At 49.9% G+C, this 23472-nt stretch overlaps 1 protein-coding gene across 1 annotated transcript; it reads right to left on the bottom strand.

Moving 5' to 3' along the window:
- Nucleotides 1–2223: 2223 nt before the first annotated feature.
- Nucleotides 2224–13192, bottom strand: CD40 (CD40 molecule). The gene is made up of 9 exons (XM_077766198.1): nucleotides 13082–13192; nucleotides 8951–9029; nucleotides 8494–8619; nucleotides 8097–8243; nucleotides 7658–7751; nucleotides 5832–5893; nucleotides 4309–4395; nucleotides 4171–4199; nucleotides 2224–3604 (listed from the first exon to the last, which is right to left on the bottom strand). Exons 1-9 carry the CDS (start codon nucleotides 13130–13132, stop codon nucleotides 3437–3439), a joined length of 843 nt encoding a protein of 280 aa, XP_077622324.1. The 5' UTR covers nucleotides 13133–13192; the 3' UTR covers nucleotides 2224–3436.
- Between the last annotated feature and the right edge of the window lie 10280 nt (nucleotides 13193–23472).

The raw sequence follows: 23472 nt of genomic DNA on the forward strand, positions 1-23472 counted from the left end.
CCCCTTCCTACAGGGCAACGTTGGAAAGGACTGATCGATGCCATCCCCCAAAGATAGGCAGAGCCTCCCCACTTTGCCATAGTCTCCGCCGTCCTGATCCTGCCTCACTCTACAGCCGCTGTGCAGGATCAAAACCCACAGGCTTTGGGTCAGCCTAGTTAAGCCCAAATCCCAGCTCTAACTCTAACTCCTCAGACCTTAGCACGTCATTTTGTCTCTGAGCCTCATCTGTAAAATGGGGTATGAGGCTGTGCATTATGTAGGGTTGCCTTACATACTAAGACGATGCATCGAACGCTCTTAGTGTTGTGCCTATGTGTACATAGTGAGCACTCCATCCATGCAGGCTCTTAGGGTCACTGAGCACAACCCTAGCTGGGGCCTACAGTGAGAATGCAGTTAATGCTCGTTAAGTGGAGGAAGCAGTGGAGAGGGAGGCCTCCACTGGGCAACGGATGAAGTTGCAGAATACAGGTTGCAGGAGGCTCAGGCCTATGGGGCCGTAGGAGAGGAAAGGCCTCTCTTCTCCAAAGTGAGGCTGGGATGCAGCTTGAAAAGTCCGCAAAAAACCGGCCGCCGGGGTCTTAGCGCGTTACGTTGGCGCCACCTTCTGGCTGATACGTGCCTCACACCCACCCTCCTCCAAGCACAGGCCAGAGCGGCTCCTACCGCGGGTTGACCTTCTTCATGTATTTTTAGAACTGGTGGGACCCTCAGAACTCCTAGGGCCCCAGCCCTTCACCACACATCGGGAGGGAACATTTCCAGAAGCAGAGAGTAGCTTTCCCAAGGTCACATAGAAAGTTTCTGGCTGAACTCCATTTAGAACCCGGAACTCGATACAGCTGCCAAGAACCCCTTCCCTTTGTCAGGGACGCTAAAATACACAAAATTATACCTTCTCGAGCAGGAGTTCTGCTGGCTCTTAGGGGGGAACCTCTCCCAGAAACAGACTCTGTGGCAAGGAAGGAATGCAGGTAGTTTATTCGGGGGTCGAACTCAAGAAGCACCAGTGGAGGAGTGGGGAAGTGAGACAGGGGAGGGAAGCGAGCCAATAGCAGAGGGGCACCGGGGGCCAGAGCCCCCTAGGGAACCTACACCGGCCTTCAGACTTGTCCCTCCCAAGGGCAAGGAGGCTGGGGCATCTACCCTCCACCTTTCATTCCTTTTTAGTGGAGAGTATTCTGGGTCATTAACTCCCCTGCGTAGATCTGACCCACCGCACACCTGCACCAAATACCAGGGGAAGCCCCAAGGCAATCCATCTCCAGTGCTTGTAATAGGAAACCCAAGCTCATCTGGAAATCGGGAGCCGAGGGAGGGTGGTAGTTCTCACAGTGTGGTTCCTGGACCAGCAGCAGCAGCATCACCTAGGGAACTTGTTAGAAACGCACATTCCTGAGCTCCATCCCGGGCTTACTCTGGGCGGAGTGGGGCCCAGGAATGTTTTAATAAGTCTTGTTTTGATAAGGTGGTTCTGACACATGTTCAAGATTGAAAACCTCTGACCCAGGAGAAAACGAAGAAGACTCAACACCATCTATCTATGATCTCCATTTGCCAGTTAAGGGAACTGAGCCGGTCAGAGACGGAAATGACACGCCCAAGGTCACATAGACAGGAGGTGAAAGAGGAGGGTCTCTTGCCTCTCGCCACCATACTGCCATGCACAGAAGTGAGTGACACTGGTCCTCAGACTCTAGGTAGAGAATAAGGGTGAGGTCCCAAAGCTCCCCTCCCCCCATCCCACGACACCACCACTTTGTTCCGCTTTCCAAACCAAACGGCTCCACCTGGTGCATCTAAATTGTTCTCAAAGCTCTTCTGGGAAGCCTGCCCAGCCAGGTGCCCCTCGCTTGGCTTGCAGCTGCCCTCACAGTCTCCGTCCAGGACAAGCCCTGTCTGCCCACCCCCCCTTCCAGCCGGCAGGACACACTGGGGAAATCCAAAGCAGCTTTTGTTGGGGGAAAGGTTGCGATCCCTGGGTTAAACCAGCGGGTTAAACCAGCTCGGTGTCATTCTCGCCAGGAATCTTTGTGCAGGGACTTCGCATGGCTCTTCCCTCTCCATGTCCTCCAACCTTCCTCCCCTCCCCTCCCCTCTGCTCCCACTCCATCTGCTGCTCCTCCTGGCTAGGCTCCCCCTCAGTTGGCACAGCAGGAAAAGAGAACAGGATGGTTTATTTTTATCCTCAGATACAGCTGGGGGGGGGGGGGGGGGGGGGAAGGGGGCACCATCTGACCAAGAAGCAGCAGCTCCCATAGCAGTTGGGAGGTCAGAAGGAAGTAGGAGGCCCAGGAGCAACCCAGGAAGGCGCTACAGACGTAGGTTCCAGAGAGCAGGAAGATCTGGAAGCAGCAGCACAGGACCAAGAGTGGGGAGCTCTGAGTGGCACCGCTAAGAATTGCTGTGTGACCACAGGCAAGTCACTTCACCTCTCTGGGCTTCCATTTTCACCTCTGTTCAAGAGGGAGGGGGGGTGGAACCCTGACTGCCCTCGAGGCTGTGTTTTTTATGAACATAAATAAAATGAAGAGAGTGCTTTGCAAACACAATGCCAAATGTGAGCACACAGGGAAGTTCCAGAAACTTCCCTGGAAGGACAGCAGCCTGGGGACATTCTTATTATCCTCAGAAAGTGCCCTAATTCTGTGAGCCTGACAGCAAGTGAAACAGCTCATGTCATCTAGCACTTCCACCCCCGTTTTCCCTGATACATGTTTGATGACTATTTAATTACATAAGCATTATATGAACTCCCTCTCCATTTGGGGGAGAAAAAAAGCCAAATCTTCCTTTAACCCTTTCCCAGCCCTTCTTCCCCAACCCAGACGTTACAACTCTCAGAGCTGTGTGTCTTCTGTGTATCGTTCTGAACACTTGCTATACCTACGTGTACACTGATATGTTATGTGTATACACATACCCATAGATGATATCTCATACCGTCTGGGGGGGGTGTTTTTAAAAGAAATGTTTTCGTACCCATCATTCTGCAACTTGCTTTTTTTTTTTTTTCACAACAGTGCTTTTGAGATATTGTATAAAATATATTACGATTTCCTTTAGCCAGTCCCCTGCTGCTGGCCAGCTAAATGGCTTCCAGTTGTCCACTGTCACAAACAACACTGCAATGGATATTCGTGGCTATGTGTCCCTGGGCTTGTGGAAACCACCATGACACGCCTCTGGGCACTGGAGGATTTGGTGGATGTTACTCTGGGCCCCACCCCCCCCACCAAAGTTTTGCCTCTGCCTTTAAAAGCAAGTCGGGAGACTGAATGGGCTCCAGGGCTGGGGTGGAAGGCTCTGTGTCTGCACCACAGGGGTGCAGGCCGGGGGTGCCCCGCACCCTCACTCTGCAGCACCAGCAGCTCCACGCTCTCCTGCACGTGCCTGTCTTCCCATGCTGCCACACTCGCAGGCACACCCCGCCTCATACTCTCTCCTGCACAGAGATGCGGCTCTCTTTGCCGTCCTCCTGGGTGACCGGCTGGCACCCCTGTAAGGTCTCCTGCACCGGAGAAATGGAGTAGAGGGGAACAGAAGTGTCCTCCAGGTCCTCCACGGGGTCCTGACACTTAACTTCCTCCGGCTGGATGACCTGCGGAGCCAAGGCGGGAGGTCACCCCCCGGGAACCCCTCCAAGGAGCCCATCCCTCAGAAGGGGACCCCACCCACCCACACACAAGCCCCCTCCCCTTTCCCAAAGGGAGGGTCAGTGTTGATTCAATGGGTGCCTCCTGACCCCTGCTGGCTACACAGAGAGGGTCAAGAGACTTCCAGAGTGGGAGACTGGATCCAAGGAGCCCCTCCCAGCGCCCACCCCATGACCACTGACCAAGGCCCAGGAGACGCGGTTCCCCACATATCAAATGGGGAAAAGAACAGCAAATGTCAGATTTTACGAATGGTGCCAGGGCTGCTCCATGGGAAGGTGAGCTCCGGAGATGCCAGACATTGGTGGCACAGGGGAGCGAATGGGAAGAGCCCTTGGGCAGGGCTCTGGGGGCCGGGGTAGGGGGTGGAGGGAGAAGAGCCAATCCTGCTGCCTCCTCACTGGCCACAGGGGCAGACCCAGAACCCATGTCACTGCCATAGAGGCAACAATGAGTCAGGCTTTCTTTCCAATTTGCCAAAACCCTGAGCCGGTTCCCAGGGTTGACCTACCTTATTCCCTGGCCCCTTGGTCACCTTTCCTAGAGAGAGAAAGAGAGAGAAATGGGATGGGGAGTTGGCAAAGCCAATCAGGAAACAGGTGGCCAGTTCTCCCCCCTTCCCTCGTCACCTCCCCACCTGGGGACTCACTGATATAGGCAGACACCAACAGGACAGCAAGCAGAATCACCATTGTGATGGGGATCACCACCAGGGCTCTTACCCGGTCCTGGAGACCTGGAGAAACCAAGACTTCAGTGACAGCCTCCCACCTGCGGCGGCCCCCTATCCCCATGCCTGAAGCTGCTCTATACCTTGCTGGACTCTGACATCCTTCAACGTCTGAGCTCAGCTATATCACAGGAGTCAAACCCCGATAAAATGTGGCCAGATGTGTTTAGTGTGACCAGCACACCAGGGAAAAAAAAATTCTCGAAATATTTGCCAGCTCTTTAAAGTGGGAGATTGCGTATTTAAACTCAGGATATCTGGTTTCTCTTAGAAGCTTGGAAGATCCAGCCACAGTGGGCCACCAGCACTGAGTGACGACAGCGGTCTCCACCGGCTCCCCACACACCCCGTCCCTCCCTACTCCATGCCCGATGCCGACACCCATCAACATCGATGTCTGCACTGCTGCCTTTGTTATAGAAGAATGGAGGAGAAAGTAAAGTATTTCTGGTACTGAAGTCTCTATCCTAAATAGGAAAATGAAAAGAGCAAGATGCATGGCAGGAACTAGGGAAAAGCAAGTCAGGCATTCACCTTGCAACAAAATTTAAGGGGACACCAAAAAAACTCAGGAATCAAGAAAAGTAATGTTTTAATGTCATGTTTTGGAAAATCATATCAACAAGCTATGGCCCACAGGCCGGCTGTCTGTTTTTTATTTTTATTTTATTTTATTTTTTTTAATTGAGCAGGCTCCATGCCCAACATGGGGCTTGAGCTCACGACCCTGAAATCAAGAGGTCACATGCTCTACCAACTGAGCCAGCCAGGCATTGGCAGATGTCTGTTTTTTAAATAAAGTTTTATTGGAGCCAGGGCTGGGATTAGGCCGAGGCAAGTGAGGCCGGGTTGGGTCATGCTTTTATGTAAATGTTGATACTTGGTTCTTTCTGGACTTTTTTTTTTTTTTTACATTAGCTTTGATCTTTTCTTAAATGTATCTGGTGTTATTTATCTTGATTACTGCATTTTCAGCCCGCCCCTTAAATACTGTGTCCAGGGCAAGGGCCTCGCTCACCTCGCTCCAGTCCCAGCCCTGCTGAGAGGAAAGTGGGTCTTTAGAAAAAACAGAGTGTATTTTTCTTGCCGGTGACTCTTTCACTCATTAACATGACCTGCAGCTATTTGAGCCTGTGACCTGTGTAGGCCAACCTCTCCCCGTTCTAAAATCGAAACCGAGGCCCATGCCAGGCACTTACCCAGCCTACAAAGGGAGATGCTGTTATCATCCCATTTCGCAGATGAAGAAACTGCAGCCCAGAGTGGGGAGGGGACTCGCCCAGGCTCCCCAGGTAAGTGGCAAAGCTGGGACGCGGCAACCCCAAACTGCCTCCTCTCACTTCACCTGCCTCTTTCCACACCAGCTGTCTCTGCGTGGCCCTGCGTCCCCGTCAGCTCCCCACTTCCCGGCCCGCTGCCGGAGCGCCATCTCTGAGACTCACCGCAGACGACATCCGTTCTGTTGGTCCCCGGCTGAAGCTCTACGAGGCCTTTGGCCTCACATCTGTGCACAGGCAGGTGCGTGCACGCGCGCACACACAGACGCACACGGAGAGAGAGAGACATAACATTTCCCCAACCGTAACATTTCCAACCCCGGAGGGAGACCATCAAAACCAACGAGTTCAAGTTCACTGAGCGCGTGCGGTGTGCAATTCCCTACGCTGGTTATTATGGGAATGACACAGACTCTGTTCTCGGGGAAGTCGTGAGGCAGAGAAAAATTGTTGCTCATCTTCGAGGAGGAATCATCGAAGAGTCTCTGAGTGCCATGCTTTGTCACACAGGCCAACGTGAATGGGGAACCGTTCAGAGAAGGGGAGACAAAGCCCACAATGGCTGGAATAGAGGGCTGATGAGTTCAGCTTAAGGCAGGGCTTCTCAGCCTCAGCACTGCTGACGCCTGGGGCCGTATAACTCTCTGTTGTGGGGCTGTCCCGTGCACTGTAGGATGCTCTGCGACACCCCTGGCCTCCACCCACTGGTTGCCAGTAGCAGCCCCTTGTCAGTTGTGACCACCAAAATGTCTCCAGATATTGCCAGGTGTCCCCTGGGGAGAAAAATTGCTCAGTGGAGAACATCTGGGCTCCACCATGATCTCGTGGTTCGTGGGTTCGAGCCCTGTGTCGGGCTCTGTGCTGACGGCTCAGAGCCTGGAGCCTGTCTTCGGATTCTGTGTCTCCCTCTCTATCTGACCCTCCCCTGCTCATGCTGTCTCTATCTCTCTTTCAAAAATAAATTTAAAAAAAACATTTAATAAAAATAATAAAAAAATAAAATTAAAAATAAAATTAAACGCACAGAGTAACTGGGCAGGTGCTGAAGGGTACTGCAGGCAAGAGAGTCTGATGCAAGAGAACGAACAGCCTGTTGAGGGCATTGCAAGTAGCATGTGGGGAAAAGTCAGGAAATGGAGCTGCAAGTCTGGGGAGCAAGTGGAGGACTCTGCATTTCATCCTAAAGGCATAGAGAGCCATGAAGCACCGTAAATAGGGAGCACCATGATCTGAAGTAAACTGTAGAGAACTCACTTCGGCAAAAGGATACGGACACAGCTGAAGAGGAGAGACCAGAGGCAGGGAGGCTGGTGAGGAGGTGAAGGCACCTTCCAGACCACAGTGATGACTGCTGGAGAGTGTTAGGAGGAATTCCAAAGCATTTGGAAGCTAGATAGACAGGACCTGGTAACTGATTTGGGCTTGGAGGCGAGGGAGGGACCGTGGTTCAGGTGCCCAAATACGAGTGAGTGTCTTCCCAGAGGGTGACAGGGGCCGGCAAGTGAGTCCATTTGGTGCCTGTGGGTCAACTGCATGGAGGTGGACCCTCGGTGGTGGCACACGACCATCTGGGACCCAGAAGACAGATCTAGACAGGAAATGTTGATTGGGAACCATGGATACGGATGAGGTGCCCAGGGGAGGCAGGCAAAGTGACTGGGGAGTAGAGCCTAGAACAAAGGCCAAGGAAATCAGTTAGGAGGAGCAGAGGAGGAGTAAGGAAAGCAAGAGAGGTGTCCTGGTGCCCCCAAGAAGGGAGTTTCATGAAGATCAAGAGATCAGCAGTGTCTGTTACCAAGACAGAGCAGGCAAAAAAAAAAAAAAAGCTGAAAAGTGGCCCTTTGGTCAGCTATGAGGCCACTCTAGAAGTTCTCTAGGTGCACAAGCACATGGACATGGGAAGCAGGGCCTGAACGACAGGTGGCCAGAGAGAATGGAAGTAGTCCCACACCCCTCCTAGGGCAGCAAACACAAGGGATGAGTCCTTGTACCTTGTCCAAGGATGACACTTTTCCGAAGCAGATGACACATTGGAGAAGAAGCCAGCGGGGCATGGATCGCAGATGGTATCAGAGACCCCTGTGGCTGGAAGGGAGGAGGTGGCATTCCATTCACCAACACAGTGGACCACCCATCCGGCTCTCAAGGAAACAAGTGGACAGGCAGGGCCGGAAGAACTGTCTGTGTCAAGTGCCATCCCCCAGCACAGAGCTCCCTGACTGCCGCAGCCCCTCCCACCGCCCGACCAAGGCAGATACCCATGGCTGGAGGCGGGACAAGAAAGGTTCCGTTTCCTGCTCACCAAGCGGAGACACCGACGCAGGTTGGTCCCCCCACCTGCAAGACTGAGCGCCCACTGCCCAATCCCTCACCTTGAGCCTCAGCTCCTCTCTCCAGCCCGCAGAGCCAATTCCCAGACAGGCCACTTACCAACCTGCTTGACTCCAAGGCCAGGGGAGCACAGGGTGTGCTGGGTGCAGCTTTCACAGGCGTTGTTGGTACAATGTAGACCTTCACGGCATCTGCAAGTGGTGTCTGTTTCTGAGGTGCCTTCCCTCTGGACCTGGAGCCCTAGGTCTGAGCAGAGAATGCAGGAAGGATGGGGACCCCTTACCAGCCATGCCCAGGGGATCTGCCCCTCACACTTCCTGCTTTTATTAGATCCTCTTCCAAGTAGGGATAATAATCAGATTATTTAACAACTGGCACACCCCAGACTCCAACCAAGAACAGACCCCGAGTATAAAAAAGCAATGGCTGCATCGTCGGGAAGAAGCTAGACTGTCAGCCTGACTCCCATGCACCCCTTCCCCAGCAGCCCACGCACTGGGGTCGCAGTACTTGTGCTGGTGACAGTGTCTCTCTATATTCCAAGTGTCTAGGAATTCGCCGTTTTTGCAAGGAAGGCATTCTGTGTTGGTGAACTCTGTGCAGTCATTCATCAGTTTCTTCCCTGGAAAACATCAGAAAATGAAGCAGGCCTGGCCAGCTCAATGAGTCAGACATTTATCAAAAGCAGATCGGGCTGGGTTTAGGGCAGGGGATTCAAAGATGACAGTCGCGGGCCCTTCTAGACCTCATAGTCTGGTGGGGGACGTGGGAGAGATAGGAGCCCTAGTCCTGGCTAGGCAGAGAGGGGACCCAGAACATTCTGACTGCAGGGCAGTGATGGGGAGCATCCCAGGGGTCATTTGAGACTCGAGTCTACAGTTGACACGTGGGGTCTGCATCTGCCAGGAAACCGAGAGGGGTCCCACAGTGGGGCCCGAGGGTCGGCAGCTCACCTGGCTGGCACATGTCACAGCAGTGATTTTTGGCCAGGTACTGATTCTCTCTGCACATGGTGTGTGGCTCCGGGTGGACCTAAAAACAGAACTGGGCAGTTTGAGGGGTCCAGAAATCGCTACTGCAGCCTCTATGGCAGGAAGGTGGAAATGAGCCAAGACACACAGGTTAGAACTGAAGTAGAAATCCAAAGCAGGAAAATGGAGCCTGTATATTACTTGGTGTGTTTGTTTTTAACTAAACTGCCAACTGATGTGATTATGAAAGCACCCAGAGGACCGGTCTGGCATTTTACAAAGTGATTGCACTGGACCATCACAATATTCTCTGCACTAAACAGATCTTCCTTTTGGCTTGACTCCTGAGTCTTTCCTCTTTCCAAAGACCCAGAAGCACATAAGGGCTCCAGTGACTCCCCTGGCATCCTAAGGCTGGCTGGGCAGCTGGTCCTAAGTTTGGCTGGAGCTATATTTAACACTTGGCGGGTTCCTTCTATTCTTCTGCTCCCCATTCCTTTCCCTTCTCCAAACCCTCATCATCGGATCATCCAACCCCTCTCTCGTGAAATGCCAGGACTGTGAAGCTGGAAGGAAAACATCCAACTTTTTTGCTTTACAAACGGTAAGCCTAAGGACCAGGGAGATTGGGTCACCCGCCCAGGGTCACACAGTGATGAATATGAATGGGAACTCAGCTCTCCATACTCCCCCTAGGTCAGCTTAGATCTTGCCTGCACTATTTTTATTCCATCCAGGTACCATTAGTTTAAATATATTTATTTTACTTTTTTTAAACACTGTGATTTATTTATTTTATTTCTTTTCGGAGAGAAAGAGAGAGAGAGAGAGAGAGCGTGTGTGTATGTGTGTGTGTGTGTGTGTGTGTGTGTGTGTGTGTGTACATAAGTGGAGGGAGGGAGAGAGAGAGGGAGAGAGAGAAAGAATCCCAAGCAGGCTCGGCTCCCAAGCGCAGAGCCCGATGCAGGGCTCATACTCACAAACCAAGAGATCATGACCTGAGCTGAACTCAAAAGTCAGACGCCCCACTGACTGAATCACCCAGGTGCCCCTTGTTTTATTTTTTTAATGTTTATTTATTTTTGAGAGAGAGAGAGAGAGCACAAGCAGGGGAGGGGCAGAGAGAAGGAGACAGAGAATCCAAAGTAGGCTCAATGCTGACAGCAGCGAGACCAATTGGTGCCCCAAATCACGAACCGTGAGATCGTGACCTGAATGGAAGTCAGACACCTAACCAAGTGAGCCACCCAGGTGCCCCTAAATGCATTTATTTTATTTTTTTTAATATTTTTATTTATTTCTAGGAGAGAGAGAGAGAGAGCGTGAGCAGCGGAGGGTCAGAGAGAGAGGGAGTCACAGACTCTGAAATAGGCTCCAGGCTCTGAGCTGGCAGTCAGCACAGAGCCCGACGCAGGGCTCGAACCCACGAACCGCGAGATCATGACCTAAGCGAAAGTCGGACGCTTAACCGACTAAGCCACCCAGGCGCCCCTAAATGCATTTATTTTAAATATAAACTTTATATCATTGCCATCACAGAAGAGCCAGTATCACTTCTCATAAATAAAAGGTAACCCTAAAAATAAATTCAACAGAATCAAAACAATGTTATTAAAACACAGCCGGATGCTTTGCTTGCTGGCCTCGGCTTTTGTTTAAAAAAGGAGGGTTGGGGCGCCTGGGTGGCTTAGTCGGCTTGGGTCATGATCTCTCGGTTCGTGGGTTCGAGCCCCGCATTGGGCTCTGTGCTNTCTTGATTTCGCCTCAGGTCAGGGTTGTAGGATTGAGCACCACATGGGGCTCGGCACTGAGAGTGGAACTGGTACTGAGCGTGGGACCTGCCTAAGACTGTCTCTCTCCCTCCGCCCCTCTCCCTTGCTCGTGTTCGCTCTTTCACTCTCTCGAAAATAAAATATTTTTTAAAATAAATAATTAATTAATTTAAAAGGAGGATTAGCAAGTGCTGGAGAGGTTTTAACTATATTCTAGCTCCACAGACCTCCTCTTTGGAAAAAAAAAATGAGGATTTTAACAGAACCGTAAAGTGAATCTATGTTGTTTAGTCCTGTACCCATGTTCTCCCTAAAATCATGCCACACTTGGGGAACAGCCAGTGAAAAGACCACAGGATTGAGAATCAAACAGTGTCAGGTTCCAGTCTTGGCTTTGTAACACTTACCAGTTATTTTGTTTCTCTTAGCCTCAGTTTCCACATCTCTAAAATGGGAGTAATGCCTTGCCCCACAGATTGTGAAAATCAGAATGAATGTATGTATATGGCCTGGCACGGTAGCTAGAACATAGTAGGGGCTCATTAAAAGGCAGTTTGAATTATCATATATATGGGACTATCTGTTTGGATGACTAACACCCTGGCTAACTGGCTGGGGGTCCAGGACTCTGCCTAATTGGTGACTCTCATTCAGCCTGGGTGAGAAAATTATTTACAGAAGCGCATCTTACTCCAAATGGAGAAGGAAGTATAAAGGTGTGTTGCCTCCACCACAACATCCTCTGAATGTTTCTGCAGCCCTGTGGACTTCCCACTAGTCTCCCAGAGAAACGAAAGTCCTTTATGCCATTTTCAAACCCATGAGAAATGCAGCTCCTTCTCTGAAAGTTTGTCAGTCTCCAGCACCCCCCCCACCCCCGCTCTAATCCTGCTGACAGAGAAGCTCAGGACCTAGGCTTGGAGAGACAGGCTTGGGAATCAGGCAGATGTAGATTTATATCCAGGTTCCACCTGGCCATGAGAACGTTGGCAAGTTACTTCCTCTCTCTGAGCCTCAGTTTTCTCATCTGTATAATGGGGGAGTTGAAAAAATCAGACCAAGAATGCATGTAAAGCATTTTGCTCAGAGCCTGACACAAGGGAAGCTCTCAAAAATAGTCCCTGCTATTGTTGTCACAGCCCAGTCTCTACCTGGAGCCAAACCTGGTAGCGTGCTCTCGAGAAGCCCAGACCACCCTTCGCCCTGAATCCCCTGTGGCTCTTCCTCCAGTCTTCCTACAAAAGCCCTCTTCCTCCACTCACTAGCTCTGCCCCCCCCCTTCCTTTTTTCCCTAAGAACCATTGCTTAGAGTGAAAATGAAAGTTCTGGAACCAAAGCAGCTTCCCCACTGGCTCTCTTCCCTCGCTGTCGACTCCCTCCCGAACGCCTCCATGGGTCTTTCCTGCCCAGACTTCATGCCAGAAACTACAGCCCTTGAAAGTAGGGGGAGGCCGGAGAGGTTGGGATGAGAGCAGCAAGTGCTTGGGGGGATTCCCAGGCTCCAGAATGAGGAACTACAAAAATACATCTGAACAAAAAGTGAGTCAAGTGTGGGCTTCTGAAAATCCCGGAGATACGCTTGGCTGGGCATAACTGAGACTTTCTGGTGCCCAGAGAAACCCCTGCTGGTCTCCCAAGACCTTCTGGGACCCCATGACCTATTCATCTCCCCCAGGGGTCCTCTATGTCACCTTAAATTCAGGAGGCAGAGAGGCAACCTTGGGTATTCCTCCTAAGTCGGATCACCCAGGATTTGGGGGTCGGGGTGGGGTGGGATGTTAAAAACCCTTTGCCTTCTCAAAGAAGTACCTGGGCCTCTGCACCCACTCTTGTTCCCACAAGGTACCCTGGGAAAAGGCAGCCCCAGGGGGCCAGGATATGATAACCACTCACAGAGGCTGGCGTCTGTCCATAATGTTAAAGGGACAGGAAACCGGCCANNNAGGAGCCCAGCAGCCCCGCCCCTTCCCTTGCCCGGCCTCCCTTCTCGTCTCTGAAACCCCTCATCTCTAAGGCAAACCCAGACTCCAGCCTCTTAACCAAAGTAAGGCTTGAGGCCCCCCCACCAAATCCCAACCCCATCCACGCCCCAGGTGCACGTTTTCTGCAACGCCCCCACTACGCGCCCTCCGTGGGCTACCTGGGACCCCAACCTGGGACGACACAGAGGCAGCCGACCTCAGTCAGCCAGGACCCTGGGTACCTTACCCACCTTCTCCCCAGTGCTCTGTCGCCCAAAACCAGCTAGAAAGTTCCCTTCCCCGAAATACTGTTTTTCTTCCGATTCTCCACTCTCGAATCCCCAAATGCCCTGTCGGGTCGGAGCAGAAACTCAACTTACGGCGGTCAGCAAGCAGCCCCAGAGGAGACAGCGCAGACGCAGAAGAACCATGGCGAGGTGGGTACCGAGCGGCGGAGTAGGGGCGAGGGCACTGGGCCGCCAGTAACTCCCCCAGCCCGCGCCCACTGCCCGCCCCGCCCAGGAAATGGGCGGGGCCTTCGGGAACCAATGGCGGCCAGCATCGTTGCGGGAGGCGGGGCTCCTGACACCTCAACGCGCTGGGATTTCCCCGGAACATTCCTAGGACTCCGGTTCTCCCGGGGAGTCGGGACTTGCTTTCGGCGAAGGGAGGGCGCGTGGTCCCTGGAAGCGCACACCCCCTCGCCCCTGCGACGCAGAGGCCAAGGTGAAGAGGGCAAGGAGCTAGCAGTCTTCCCGGAGCGCGAAGGCAGAAAAGAGAGATCCCCTGAGTGCTGGGAAGACGCCGCAGGGACCCTCCCCACGGTTCTCCCCCCACCCCAGCCCCCTGCAGCCTCCGGGAATTCAGGCAGAACCGAAAGTGTCCCCACCGCGGATGGAGAGGCCTTAGGAAGTTCCCGCATCCCAGAAAACAGGAAGGCTGTAGCTGGGGTGTGAGGAAGAGGAGGGCTTCAAGGAAAACAGTTTCCCAGCTTAAAGTTTCCCTCTCTTTCAAAGGAAATTCCGTCGTGTGGGTGCAGCATCTCAGCCTTCCATCCACCCATCCGTGTGTCCCCACCAGGTTCTACTCCAACCCCGTTCCCATCTGGCGCCTGGAGACAGGCATTTAAAGCAGCACATCAGCCTTTTTGTGGGAGCGCAGGACCCCATGAGAATCTCAGGAGACTCGAGACCCTTTTCTTTTTCTGCAGAAGCATACACACCCTTGTGCCTACCCTGTCCAGGTTCTGGCCCTCCAAGCCTTTCTTCAGCCAGTGTTAATACTGTCTGCTCAGCAGCACAGAATACCTGAATTCCGACCCAGGCTCTCCTTCTGAGAGGCTGAGTTCTCTTGAGCTTCAGTCGTCCCCAGTAGAACCTGAGAAGCTTGAACTAGACAGTTGGTTGTTGGGGTAATGACCCTCCATGTTCCGCATTTCTGGGCCAGGCCCAAAGGCCAGGCTGCATAGAGCAGACAGGATGGGAGAGGAAGAGGCTGTTAACTCCACCCTCCAGGCTTCTGCTACTCAGGGACCCGCCTTTCTGTCACCCCCACCACTAATTCCCAGGCTCATCATCTCTCACCTGGGCTGTCCCTATAGCCTCCCTCCTTCACTAGGTACCTTTTGAGCCCCGACTATGGGCCAGGCAACTCTCAACTAACTGTCCCCTACTCCCACGTTTCTCATTGTTCATACTGTTGCAATTCTCTTTGCAAACCCCAGGTCTGATCTGCTCAGGATGCTTCCCGTCTGAAAAACCTCTTTGGGCTCCCCATCCCCAAGATGGTCCAAACTCCTTCCCCTGACACAGCAGGCTGTTCTCCATTCTACCCCCACCTGTCTCCCCACGCTCACTCCCTGTCATGTCCGCCCATGCACACTGGCTTCCATCATACTCTCCTTCTCCCCACATTCAAACAACCTTGTCTTCTTACTGTGTCTTGCTGTTTCCTTCTTTCCCCTCTCCTTCCCGGAACCAGTTTAAATTTCCCCTTTTCTTTGGTTAAGCCTCTTAACTTCCCATGACAGAGGCATTTGCTCCATCTCCCCTTAGCGCCTCCTCCGTGTTCCCGCAGCATCAGCGCTCTGGACTAGAACTCCATCTGTCTGGCCCCATTGGACTGTGAGCTCCTTGAAGGCAGCGCTGACTTCATCCCAGTCCGGGGCACGTACTAGGACACCAATACGTATCTGCTGAATGAATACATGAGTAAGTGGGTTCAGTAACTTCTCATCTGCAGCACACCCTCCGACAGGAAGGATGTGGGGGCAGGAGGTAGCAAAGCTGACTGGTAGCTGCCACACATCTCAAGCTGCTGGTCAGACACCAATAAGCCAGGAATGCTCGAAATCAGAGTCCAAAGGACTTCACGAAAGCCACCCAAACATGCCCGGGATGAAGAGAATATTAAACTATACTTTCCCCTTTTAACCCACTTCACAAAGCAAACACAGCTTTAATTCCTTTGGGAGGGGGGAGGGCGTTGCTATAACTTCAGCTATTACTTATTCTTTATTTGCTTGATTCCAAAATTGGGCCCTTCACAAAACTGCCTTGGGAAGCAAGTACATGGAATTAAAACATTAATTATATTATATAAAACATATCAGAGCCACAATTAAAGCAGCTTAAATTAATGTGTGAAAGAATAAATAGTAGCCTTCGGGTTGCCCCATGGGGCGAAGACCAGATAAGATAAAGGGAAGATATTTTAGTATGTGCATATCCCAAGGAGACTTGTGCTGACGGGGAGAGGCCAAAAGAAGCCATCGAATCCTCCTGGGCTGAGAAAAAATATGCTGGAAGAGGAAAGAGAGATGATTTGTGGGGAGGATGACAATATTTCAGAGCCCTGTCAAAGGGAACGATTTATGAAGGGTTCAAAGGTAGGGCAAGGGACATTCCAAGAGTGGGGACCGAAGATTTTGGAATGACTAGACATGCCCTTTGCAGGAGGTTGGGGGAGGGGGGAGGTCACAGGGCCACATGGATGGGTAAGAAGCAGGCTTGGAGGTCAAGTCCACAGCGTAGCCAGAATCTGGCGAGCAGATGATTCTAATACGAAAACCCCATTGTGCTGCTCTCAGGTTTGAAGCAACTCCCCAGAGCCCTCACTCCTTAAGTTCACCTCAAGGCCATGGGCTCCCTGAGCTGTATCTCTAACTGTCCTTCTGCCCTCAACTTTCTGCTCCAGATTATGCCCCACCTCCGCCGGAAAGCCCTTCTCCATTCTCCTTACATCTGATCAACCCATTCTTATCTTTCAAGTCTCAGCTCAGGTGTCCCTCCACCCCCCCCCCACCAAGCCCTCTGCAACACACACCCTGGAATGTGCACCCACCTACCTCCCGGAGCCCTCTCAGAATCCTGCCTCTGCTTACCTAAGCAAGACTTCAGCCCTACCACACTGTATTTCAATTATTCTGTTTATTCATGGAACCAGTGTACTGAGGCGACTCGACTTGATAGGGCATAATAATGAAGCTTTTCCCCCTAATCTCTACCTTCAGCCATGCTGTGTTGAATTTCCCTTTTCCATCCCTTAATGACATCTTGGGCAGATTGCATTACTTTTGGATCACTTTCTGTTGTTAAACCTCCATCCTTGAAAGCTTTATTCTCAAACCCAATTTAAATCTCATTTTGTCTTCTCCCTTACTCATCCAAGGGTTGACTTGAGCCAGGATCCTGCCTGTTTGAATAAAGGGTGGGGGAGGGGAGCATAGCCTGGTTGAGAAACACACCCCAGCACCCTCTCCCTTGTTGAAATTGGGAGGAGGGAATGGGACTAGCCCCCCACAATAGCCCCCACCTTGTTGGTTGACCCTGGTTCCCTGGCTAACCTGGAGTGGTGTTTATAAATGGTTTCTCATGGGGCACATGAGTATATTTCTTGTGGGCTTCTCCATTGCACAGTGCTCTGACAGGGAGCATCTGGCTGAGGCTTGAGCTTCCCTACCTTGCCCCACCACCCCTGCTTCTGCCTCTGGTGGGACCCTCTTGCTTGGCAGTCACCCTGCTTGAGTGGAATACCGGGAGCTTAGCTGGCTAATGCAGGCTCTACTTGACCCAGATAAACTCAAGACGTTCTGGCCAGCTGCTCTACGGTGACCCCTCTCTCCACCTCTGACTTCCCCTGCTCAGATAGGCACAGGGGGACGTCAGCAAGTCCACTACCAAGTAGACCCCCACTGGGGAACAGCATCCCAGCATCCCCTTCTTGCAGTCACCCCTCAAGCTCCAGAAGGGACTCCTAATTAAAAGGGGGAGAGAAGGGATTTGTCTTTCACAATAAACACTATATTCCTCATTAAAACCAAACAGCTCCTTCCTCCCCAGTATTACTATTTGGGCAAGGAAGAGGAAAGTGAGGTTTCAGCCAGGGGATTTGGGCCATTTGTGCCCCCTTTAGTAAGCCTTGCAGGCTCCATTTAGAATTCAGGTTACACAGGGCCTGTTTGCTTTGCCTGTGGGACGTAGTACCAATTCCCAAGTCATGGGGAGTTCCCACTCAATAACCTTTGGATTGGGCCATCCTTCATACCTAACTTGATTCTTGGAGAAGAAGATCTTTGTAGCCTGATGCCCATACAGAGCCCAGGCTCATCCTGGATGCTGAGCAAGTATTTGTTGAATGAATGTGGGAACTATAAAGTAATGAGACTGTAGGGCTCCATCAGCATCTACCTACTCATTCTCATGCTGTCTGGGGAGCTACCCATCTCCACCAGAGGACCAGGCTCTCTAGCTAGGATTCCCAGGCCCAACTGTAGACACAAATCTCTCCTTTCAGCTCAGAAGAGTTGGGTTGGGATTTATCAAAGAGACTAAGACACTCAGAAAAGAATCCAACCATAAATTAAGAAAATCCAAGAGCCAGCAAAACAGATGGGAGAATGGATAAAGTATAGACATTCTTTATCACGATCTGGTCAGAGACACTTACTGACTTGGCTGATCCTGATATCCTAGACTTCGGGTCTGTCCTCAGCCTTGTCAGGCTCTGATGTCAGGGATGCAAGATGGCTTTGGTTGGGAGGAAGGAATCCAAATCCCCTACTATGGCCTCAAGATCTTGAGTAATCTGACCTCTGCTGATTGCTCCTTCCACTCACCCACTTACTGGCTACACCCCAGCCATCCAGGCCTCTTAGTTCACCTCAGAGCCTTTGTCTGTACTGTTCCCTTTGCCTGAAAGGGCCCTCCTCCCACTCCATCTGCTGACTTTTGTCACCATTCAGATCCCCAGGTAAATGACACCTCCTCAGAGAGGTCTTAACTGATAACCTTATCTAAAGTTATCTATTCTCTCTCTCTCTCCCCCACCTTCCCCCTTTCCTCCTTCCCTCCCCCTTTCCCTCCTCCTCTCCTCTCTTCTTTCTTCCCTTGTCAGGCCCGAAGCCAACTGTCCTGTCAGGAAGACATTCAGGCAGTCTACAGAGAGGCCCACAATGGTGAGGATCCGAACTCTGGCCATCAGCCACGTAAGAGGAGTGGGCCTTCCAGGCCCAGTCAAGTCTCAGATTAGTGAAGCCCCAGCTGACACCTTGACTGCAGATTTGTGAGCTCATAAATGTTTCACTATTTCAAGTCACTAAGTTTTAGGATGATTTCTTACACGGCAATAGATAACTAACACAATCAGTAAGTGACCCTGAACTTAAGCATTATTCCCTCCAAGTTCAGTGTCTTGGGAAGGGACATTAGAGTAGCCACGCTTGGCTTACAGCCCATATTCTGGCTGCCAGGGGGTGGGAAGAACTATCTGTGGCTGCCTGGCCCCTGGTGGGTCCTGCCCTACAACGTTCCCCTCAAATACGGAGGATGTTCATAAGCTAAATGGCAAAAGCAGTCCACTTGCACTGCAATGTTTCATCACATTACGGCCTGTTGCAGTTCCCTGCAAAGGAAGGCCTTTTTTCTCCTTTTTCCCTCCCCTCCCAATTTTGGGCACACAGCAAGGCCCCAGAACTAAAGGAAGCAGATATTCTCTTGGCCAATAGTACAGAGGAAATATCCCTCAAAAATCAAAAGTCTGAGCACCTTAAAACGTCAAACCCTCAGGGCAACCTCTTGTCAGTGGATTAATGGGGGAGAAAAAAAAGAATTGTTTGGGAAACAGGATCAAAAGATCCAATTCTGCATCTTTTCATATAGCCAAACCCAATGAATAATCAAACTTTTCCTGCTCAAGATATACATACAAAACAGATATTTTAAAATAGACCAAATAGGGGCGCCTGGGTGGCTCAGTCGGTTAAGCGTCCGACTTTGGCTTAGGTCATGATCTCGCGGTTCGTGGGTTCAAACCCCGTGTCGGGCTCTGTGCTGACAGCTAGCTCAGAGCCTGAAGCCTGTTTCGGATTCTGTGTCTCCCTTTCTCTCTGACCCTCCCCTGCTCACGCTGTCTCTCTCTCTCTCCCTCCCTCCCTCTCTCTCTCAAAAATAAATAAAACATTTTTTAAAAATTTCAATAGACCAAATAATTAGCCATGGTCCCATCCCAAAATTAAATCGGTGTTTTATTTGTACAGGTCACCTTATTGTCTTTGTCCATATGTACCTTCAGATTTTTCTTTTCTGAAGATATCCTAGATAAATTCCCGGTTTTATGTTTTCCTATAGCATGGTATCATAGGTATTATTTCCACTTTTGACAATATCTTTTTTTTTCTTTATCTTTACACCCCCCTCCCATAACAGCTTGATAGGTATCCTTCTACATATTTACAAATGTTTGTTCATTTCATAAGAAAAGGAATCTTTGCTTTTTTTTTTTTTTTTTTGGCCCTTTCTCACTTAATTCTATCATGGAAATCATTCCAGATTAGCAGACACAGATCTGACACATTCCTTTTTTTAATAACTGGGTAATATTCTGTGATGGGGGCTTGTCACAAGTGATTCAATCATTCTTCTGTTGATGTACATTCAGGCTGCATCCAGGTTTTTACTGCCGCAAAGCATGCTGTAACCAGATGTATTTGTACCCATACACTTAGGCATTTCTGCTTCTATAGCTATAGAATAGATTTCTAGAAGTGGAATTGGCAGGTATATATACTGTAAATGGGAACAGTATTTGCGAAACACTTGGGAAATGCACATATGTGAAGGGGCCTCTTTGTTTGCTCTACATCACTAGATGTTGTCATTCATTTTAATATTTGATAGTTAATGGGTGAAGAGAGAGGTCTCATTGCTCTGATTTACATTTTCCCAATTATAATTGAAATTGAGCATCCTATCAAATGTTTATTAACCATTTGGGTTTCCTCTTTCATGAACTAACTGAATGTATCCTTTGCCCATTGTTTTACTGAATGTCTTTTTCTTAACAATTTCATTCATTCATGTGTTCATTCAACAAATACTCATTGTGCATTCCCTATATGTCACTTGTTGGGGTTATAGCACTGAATTAGACAAGTCCCAGCCCTCATGAAGAGCTCTTTGTATGATTTCAGTGTTAACCCTTTACTATGTCACCCATCTTTTTAAATTTTTTAAATGTTTATTTATTTTTGAGAGAGAAAGACAGTGCGAGCAGGGGAGGGGCAGAGAGAAAGGGAGACACAGAACCTGAAGTAGGCTCCAGGCTCTGAGCTGTCAGCACAGACCCCGATGCAGGGCTTGAACTCACAAACAGTGAGATCATGACCTGAGCTGAGGTCAGACTCTTCACCGACTAAGCCACCCAGGCGCCCCATACTATGTCACCCATCTTGAAATCATCAGCTGAGATGTCTAATTGTACCTCCAGGCTCTCCCCATACCCATGTTCTGGAAGATTGCTAGTCTTTACAGTTTCAGATTTTATGGTGTAAAATACCTAATATCAAGCACCACTAGCCATTAATTTGTTAGAGCAGAAAGATCACTTAGTACAATCTCCTAGGTAGCACCTTGCTGGTACCCTACTCTTATGCCCTCCGTATCCACAGTTCTTGTCCCTCCTTCAAGTCCCTGTGACATTCTCCTGAAGGACCTTTTATGGACACCAGAGCATATTTAGCCCTTGAAGGGGGCAGGACAGAGTGCCTGGGGGAATGTCTTGGGAGCAGCCTTCTACCAATGACAAAGAGCCAGCAAGTGACTATTCTAGTTCGCAGGGGTCAACCTTGAGTGGGATAACTCAGAGGTGTGGGTTTTACACTATTGCCCCCGTGAAGATTATCCCCCACCAATTGTTCATGGAGTAATCAGCACATGAACCCACCCTGTCATGGCTTCCTTCCCTCCTTGTTTCACTTCCCCACTTCCCCATTGATGCTTCATGGGGTCACCTTCCGAATTACTTGCACTCAAATCCTTGTCTCAGTTTCTGTTTCTGCAAGACTTCCAGCTAACCCCTCGGTCTGCAGATGAGGAACTAGCAGCACTAGGAGACAGTGTAGCCTAATGGACAGAAAGGTGGCCTCTGACTTCAGAGGGTGCAAGGCCTGCTCCTGACTGTGGCCTGGAGTACATTCTTTTCTTTCTCTTTTTTAAGTTTATTTATTTATTTTTGAGAGAGAAAGAGAGCTTGAGTGGAGGGGCAGGAGGCGGGTGGGGAGAGAATCCCAAGCAGGCTCCACACTGTCAGCGCAGAGCCCGACACAGAGCTCAATCTCATGAACCCATGAGATCATGACCTGAGCTGAAATCAAGACTCAGATGCTAACCAACTGAGCCACCCAGGCTCAGAACCCTTGAGTATATCTTTAATCTCTGGTTCTACCTCTGTAAAATGGACCTAATAGCTCACATGGTTATTATAAGGATTAATTAATTATGTAATTTTCTTGTAATATCCAGTAAAAAAAAAAAAGATTATTAATGTTAGAAATATAACAAAACTGCCTCCTAGAGAGCACAAGTAGCTCCCCTACGGTCATACAGCAATGTGGGGCGCATGTGCCCCCCATCAGAAGACTCTAATCCTCTACCTTCCTGTGGGCCAGGGATGTTACAGCCATCAGGTTTCATTTATCCTGGACTTTAAATACTCCTAGACTCATGGTAGGAATTGGTATTTATCAATGTTGTCCAACAGAACTTTCTATGCTGATGCAAACACTAGATCTGCATCGAATGTGAGAGCCACTAGCTAAGCCACCTGTGCCTATTAAGCACTTGGAATATACTTACCGCAGCTAGGCGGTGGGTATTTAATTTCATTTACTCTTAATAAATGTAAATAGTCCCACACAGCTGGTTAGACAGCTCAGGTCTAGGGAGTGCGGGTTGGGCAATGGAAGGAAGAGTCTTTTAAGGTCTTTTCTTCTCCCCTCCTCTTCTCTCTTCTCTCCTGCCTCCCCCCGCAGCCCCAGCCATTCAGCAACCCCCTTCGTGAAATCCTCTGCCTTTCCCTCCTCGGTACATGCTGGGCTCCATGAGGGGAAGCAGAAGGCACTGAGACAAGCATTGTGCTTTCATACAGCCAGCAAGGTAAAACAAGCCCCTTTGTGGTCCCCGTATTGAAAGACCAGACGAATACCTGCTATAAATAAAGCTGAATAAAGATCCTTTTCTAGATGGCTTCCATTGTTCCCTGTTCCCTTATAGTATTCACGCCAAGAGCATTCCCAGCTTCTCAGACCCTCAAGTTATAAAACATGCCATTACCTCATTTTCATTTCATTAGATTTACAGGTCACAAGACCACTTTGATCCTCACCAACTTCATCTTTAATGGTTTCAGAATAATGGTTCTTTCCATTTCAGTGTGAGCCCGACACAGAACTTCCTACTTGTGTATTCTTACATCTGCTGCTTCCCACTTTTAACTCTCTGTCTAAACAATAGTGACTAATGGAGTTTTCCGAATGCCGGTGTGTATTTCACATCCACGAAGATGCGCCCTGCATTGCTCCGTAACCCCACAGCATGAGCAGTAAAAACCATCATTTCTTTCCAAACCGTCTAATCCTGATGGGTGGCATGGAAAGGTCCACCTGAGTCGTATGTCTGACAAACCACCACCACCAACTCCCACAGGCTGCGTTTCCATGGCACCTTTAGTTCACTCCGCAGGGCGCAGTGGGACACGTGCCTTTGGGGCCTGAACGACATGGATTGGAATCCGGACTATGTTGCTTCCCTGTGAGGAAAAATAACTTATCCTCTTTGAGACTCAGTTTCCACATCTGCAAAATGGAAGAATGGGAGAATTACTTTGCAGGATAGTGGAAGGACTAGATTTATATGGAAAGCAGGATGTTGGAGGTGTTAAAAGCATGAACTCTACTGCTAGTACACTGCTCTGTGACCTTGGGTAATTTACTCAACCTCTCTGAGCTTCCATTTTCTTGCCTACATACCTGGCATAGTAATAATGCCTTCCTTTTAGAGTGTTGGGAGGATTAGATAAGTATATATAGAGAGAGGGACAGACAGAGACAGAGGCAGAGACAGAGAGAGTCCTCAGAGAGTGCTGACTCAAAGAAAGAACTCACCTCTTAGAATGCCCTAAGAAGAGCTTCTCATCCCAGGCATTAACTACTTTCCTTAGAGCAGGATTCTCGAGAGAGAGAGAGAGAGAGAGAGAGAGAGAGAGAGAGAGAGAGAGAGTGTGTGTGTGTGTGTTGTGGAGTCCTCTGACCCATATGAAGAAGACTTTGGACCCTTCTTACAAAAACATTTGTAAATGCAGAAAATATGATAAATAGAGGTGCAAAGAAAACCAATTATGTATATTGAAATACAGTCATCAAAATAGTAAAAAGACAAATCTGTGATGTAGCACGGTCTGTGCATCTTCATTAATACATTACATAATCAGATCTAGT

Source organism: Crocuta crocuta, unplaced genomic scaffold (assembly GCF_008692635.1).
Source record: "Crocuta crocuta isolate KB4526 unplaced genomic scaffold, BGI_CrCroc_1.0 scaffold71, whole genome shotgun sequence".
NCBI classification, from domain to species: Eukaryota; Metazoa; Chordata; class Mammalia; order Carnivora; family Hyaenidae; genus Crocuta; species Crocuta crocuta.